The sequence below is a fragment of the Triticum aestivum genome, chromosome 6B, assembly GCF_018294505.1.
Source record: "Triticum aestivum cultivar Chinese Spring chromosome 6B, IWGSC CS RefSeq v2.1, whole genome shotgun sequence".
In the NCBI taxonomy this organism is placed as follows: domain Eukaryota; kingdom Viridiplantae; phylum Streptophyta; class Magnoliopsida; order Poales; family Poaceae; genus Triticum; species Triticum aestivum.
The window spans coordinates 491,021,189-491,026,435 of record NC_057810.1 but is presented as its reverse complement, the minus strand read 5'-3'; the positions used below and the strand labels follow the sequence as shown (position 1 = coordinate 491,026,435).

At 43.3% G+C, this 5,247-nt stretch overlaps 1 protein-coding gene and 1 long non-coding RNA gene across 3 annotated transcripts; both read left to right on the top strand.

The window, feature by feature from the left end:
• Window positions 1-2,349: 2,349 nt before the first annotated feature.
• Window positions 2,350-3,302, top strand: LOC123139287 (uncharacterized). Its single transcript, XM_044559084.1, has 4 exons — window positions 2,350-2,668; window positions 2,753-2,946; window positions 3,020-3,075; window positions 3,287-3,302. Exons 1-4 carry the CDS (start codon window positions 2,350-2,352, stop codon window positions 3,300-3,302), a joined length of 585 nt encoding a protein of 194 aa, XP_044415019.1.
• Window positions 3,303-3,307: 5 nt separating this feature from the next.
• Window positions 3,308-3,840, top strand: LOC123134288 (uncharacterized). 2 transcript variants are annotated; one of them, XR_006465608.1, is made up of 3 exons: window positions 3,308-3,424; window positions 3,517-3,629; window positions 3,782-3,840. It is a non-coding gene; the product is annotated as an uncharacterized lncRNA (long non-coding RNA). The 2 variants fall into 2 exon arrangements; XR_006465609.1 differs by lacking the exon at window positions 3,782-3,840 and adding an exon at window positions 3,706-3,781.
• The last annotated feature ends 1,407 nt before the right edge of the window (window positions 3,841-5,247 follow it).

Genomic DNA, 5,247 nt, shown 5'->3' with positions numbered 1-5,247 from the left:
ATTTGGCGGATGCGAAGCGGAGAGGTGTGACCGAGGGTCCCCTCCGGCCATGCCGAAACCACCCCCTTCCACAGCAAGTACCTGAGCGGTTTGACGGATTGCACCCAACTTCTGGGAGCGCGTGTGGGGCCCCACCCGGGCACCCCACGGCCAAAATGAACGAAATCCGACAACGAACGCACGTTGCGTCACGTCCGGGCAGTATTTTTTGGGTTTTCTGCCTGGAAAATGGTAGAAAATGCATACGGACTCGAAACGGGATAATTTTTTGCGTGCGTGCCCTGCTAGGCCACAGTAGCACGTGGAAAAAAATTGGGCACATTTGGCTAAGTTAAAAAAAGAGCATATTTGATTAAGTTTAAAAAATTGGTTAAGATAAAAAAAAATTGATACAGTTAAAAAAAATATGCCTATTTCATTTAGTAAAAAAATGAGGCCCTGCAAAAAAAACGCCGGCCGTCTCGCTAACCGACGCGCATGCGTGCATGGGGCCGTCCCACTAACAAACGACGCCGCAATCAGCGCTCGGGCGACGTCGTTAGCCGACGTGCATGCAAAATTTCCTTCTACGTCACCCCGTCTCGCCGCCGCCGCGATCTGCACGTGCTGCCACCGTACGCCGCCCGTCGCCCCACACTCCAAAACGGCACCGGTGCGGCCGCGCCGGCCTGCCCTGACCTGACCCGTCGCCTTGTTTACGTTGCCGCTGCCTCTCCCACCGTCGCCCCACCATACAAACTCCGTCGGTGCGCCCGCGCCGGCTTGCGTCCCCTCACCCGTCGCCACTATACGCCGCCGGTGCCTCTCCCATCATCGCCGTCGTGTAAGTTTTTTTTCCAGTTCTTTTATACAACGAGGCTCATAACAGTATGATGGTATGTGACAGAAATCTATTTGATGCAGTATGAATATCGACGGTGTGATTCCATGTTCTGTTCAAAAGTGGGTTAGCCTAGTTGACAAACTGTCACCAAGTCAGAAATTCAGGTTTTATGAAACGGAAATGCAGGGCATGTTTAGAATACCATCGATAAGGATGCGTGATTTTTTGCTTCACTTTTTACTCCAAAGTTACAATCCGAGTAGCAAAAAATTCATGGTTCAAGAGAGTTCTGGAAGTACTGCTGGATGTAAAGGTCTTATTTCATTAAGGCCTGATGATGTGTACTCCATATTTGGTTGGAAAAACAATGGAGTGGATGTTTTTGGGTTTCTTAGTACTGAAGGAGAAAAAGCAACCAAAAAAATACCAGTTAGTTTTGTTAGCAAGAAAAATGGTAAGATCATGATTGATGATCTCATAGAAAAGATTGTGAAGGATAAGAGCACTGATGATGACTTTATTCGGATGACATTTCTAGTTCTCTTAGGAACTATAATTGCACCAGTGTCTCATGAATACGTTCCGAAAAAGAACTATGCCTTAGTGAAAAATATTAAGTTGATAAGGAAGTTCAACTGGAATGCATTCACTTCACGATTTTGTTTATCGGAGATTGGTAAGCTTCTGCAGGACGGCCATGTTAGGCAGTGGCCCCAGGGGAACCTCGCCCTTTTGCAAGTACGTTCTATTTATTAATTTCAACACTTTTGTTATAAAATGGCACGGAAGAACATGTAATTTAATTAGTTTATGTGTTTTGCAGTACCTATACTGGGAGAAGGTGCAACCAATCACCGCTCCAAAATATGATCCGTTGGCATTGTTGAGCCCGCTGATGAGGAACTGGACGGAAGATATGGCTGTGAGAAGAGACAAATACGACTACGAATATGGTCGTGGTGTTGGGATGGTAATCCTAGTAATCATTTTTTTACATTTATGAAATAAAGTAAAGTGTGCATATGGTTTTTATGTATAATTATCTTGTTGCACTTGTAGATCGATGACAACATTACAGAGGAGTATAGGTTGAAAAAAATTGCGGAAGAAGAAGCTCAAAAAACCAAGAAAGCTAGTAGCAAAAAATCTAACGTTACTGGAACGAGGAAAGAGGGCAGTACCTCGGAGGCTTCGAGCCAGAAGCCTACTATGGACCGGATTTTGAGTGAGATGAATGAGCTTCGGAAGGAAATGCTTCGTTTGCCAGAGTTATGCGCACAGGTAACACTTGAGCACGTCTCTTTAATGTCCATCACTGAATTGAAGAACTAAGATGAAATGTTTTCTTGCAGAGGATGATTGAGAAACTGAACAAAACCGGCATCTCCTACAAACCCAGTAACCTGGAAGAGGACGAAGAGAATCTGTACGGAGGCATTAATGAGTCTTCAAACGATGTTGGACGTCCGCAAAAAGAGTTTGTATATCAAAAAGATGATTCAGACCGGTTCCGCACACCTTCCAAAATGAATTTGCAAAAGGATGATAACAACGTTGATGTAACTTCTCGTGAAAACACACCTTTTTACTGCACACCTGAGTACTGGGATAGTTTCAAGGGTGATATGGATGATCCTGTCCAAGTACCAGAAGTATCAGATGAAATAGCTGCCACATCTTTAGAGACGGACGAAATCGCATCGCATGCGTCGGTTGGTTCTCAAGGAGTACAAGAGGAAGTGGAGGAGGTTACTGGCAGGCGCAAGCGCAGAGGATCACAACATGTCAAGTCTCCTTATGTGGTCCCTAAACCAAACAAACGTGCAAAACGTTCTGCCAAAGGAAGTAAGTTTTCTGTGTTTCTAATTGTTATTGTGTAACAATTATTTATGTATTTGCGTTTGTAAGTATTTGAGTGGTGCGTTACAGAATTGTTCCAAAATGGTGATGTTAACAAATCTGGTGATGAGTATGATGTGGTGAAAGCGTCCATCAAGTACGTGTGTGCGCATGAGCATTTACAAAAACATGCCAAAACAGAAATTTTCAATGATGGCATGGAAGAAGGTCTCACTGTGAGGAGAGCTTGTCAGATTATTAACCATGAGTGGCTAAGTGGCGACGTAAGTTAATTTTATATATTGTTTTACAATTCATTCGAAAATACCATTGTTAAATCTAACACATTATTTATAGGTAATTGATGCATACTCATCATTTTTGGTCGACAAAGTTAATGATGATCGTTTCATGTTAACAACTTGGAGGATACATTGGTTGCTTCACGTTAGACCCGGAAAGAAGACCGCCGGTAATGATTATGAAGCAGAGTCGCATAGTAATGGGCCCGTGAACAGATGTGAGGACGAGTATTTCAAAAAATCAAAGGTAAGTTTGATTGTTAACACGGTACATACATACGATATTATGTGATGATTGTGTTTTATGGTCCTTGTGATGCAGACTTACATTCCTCTAAACAACCAAAATAATCACTGGATTACTGTCGTCATGCATAGCGGAAAAAGAGAGTTTCAGGTTCTTGACTCGTTGATGACCGGAAAACTTGACACTGTTACTAGAGAACTCGTTGAGGACCTGGTAGGTTTAACTTGCAAATGTGCATTTGGTAACATTCGTTTTCTTTAGTACACTGAATGACATGCTTTCCACCATGTTTATTATATCTTTAGAGAAAACAACTAGCAGAAGATATCCAAGAAGCAAATGCAACCGGAATTGTGAATTATCCGGATGTTTCCAAGTGGCCTATTCAAACGTATGACATGCCAAAACAACATGATGGGTGAGTTTTTACTTCGACAGAATGTTGGTCTTGTATGTACAGTAGATATTTAATCTTCGTAAATTGTATGCACTAGGAATTCGTGTGGACTATTTCTCCTTCGATGCTTTCAAAATTGGGATGGTGACAAATGGACAGGCTTATTTTCACAGGTACGCAAGTCATGTTTGGACTACGATGTACAATGAACGCTGTGCTAACACCATTTTTTTTTCAGACCTCAATTGATGATTCGAGAGAGTTAATGATTGCGCAACTTATATTTTCGGAAAGAAACAAGCTTGATGAAGTGAAAAACAAATTTATTCGGATATCAAAGAAGAAGAAATAGATGCGGCATGGAGGAGTTTTGCATGTGATTGGGTGGTACTGGAGGACTTTATTTTCCAAACGCTTTGCGCACTTGCTTATAAATTTTATGTAATAGACTCTGCTTCTGAATAGTTGTATGTAATAGACTCGGCACTTTTCCAAATGTTTTTTTCTGTCCACATGATATTTCGTTTCATAAATATTATATAATGATTTTTTTTGTTTACATGTTTTTTTTGTTGCCGAATAGTTATATGTAATCATGTCGTCGTTAAATTTTTGTGCACTAAACTATGGCAGCACACTGCGTTTTACTTAAAAATTATTTTACATAAAAAAAATGCCCGCCCGTCTCCACGGTGTTTCTTAGTAAGCCCGTCGTTATCAAGCCCAACGGGCGACTACAACAGGCGTTTCGGAGCACGCCGTGGAAACCAGGCCCAACAAGGCAGAATCGACGCGGCACATCGACGGGGTAGTAATCAGAGGAGTTCAATGCAACGACGGGAGCTGAGTATATAAGCAGGTCGTCGTCCCCTTCGGCCGGCGAGGTGGGACTAAACTTGCGTCGGCCGCGGGGCGACCTGGACACAGCCAGACGCGACGTGGGCCGGCCCAAAAAGGCACTGGACGGCGCGGTCTTCTCGACTGCTCGACGCGACGTGGGCCGGCCCAAAAAGGCTATTGACGGCGCGGTCTTCTCGACGGCTCGACGCGCCGTGGGCCGGCCCAGTTACCACCGCTGAGACGCCGCGCCAGTGAAACCGACACAAGTTTAGTCCCACCTCGACGGCCGAAGGCGACACCGACTAGTTTATATACTCAGCTCCCGTCGTTGTATTGAACTCCTCTGATTACTACCCCGTCGATGTGTCGCGTCGATGCTGCCCTGTTGGGCCTGGTTTCCACGGCGTGCTCCGAAACGCTTGTTGTAGGGTCCCGTTGGGCTTGATAACGACGGGCTTACTAAGTCACGCTGTGGAGACGGGCGGGCATTTTTTTTCTTTTTTTTCAACAACAGTTCACAGAGTGCTTCTTCTATTTTGATATATTTGACAGCCGACGGGACTGTAGTAAATACATGCAGAATTCATAAAATAAACAATTAATAGTGAATATTTATATCAACAACAATGTTGTCTCAACATAACAATTGTCACCACAGTAATTTTATTGTAGTTGACAGAAAATAACAAGTCTGAAATGACAACGGTCCGTATGCAATAATCATGTTTCACACATAAAATACTCAACACGAACATAAATTTTACAAATGTTCTTCATATAAATGGAAGAGGTAAAACAC

Excerpts from the sequence above, each read along its gene's own strand:
- LOC123139287 (XM_044559084.1), top strand. The coding sequence starts at position 2,350 with ATGAATTTGCAAAAGGATGATAACAACGTTGATGTAACTTCTCGTGAA. Across the intron at positions 2,669-2,752 it reads AAAACGTTCTGCCAAAGGAA|AATTGTTCCAAAATGGTGAT; the intron begins GTAAGTTTTCTG and ends GGTGCGTTACAG. Across the intron at positions 2,947-3,019 it reads ATGAGTGGCTAAGTGGCGAC|GTAATTGATGCATACTCATC; the intron begins GTAAGTTAATTT and ends CATTATTTATAG.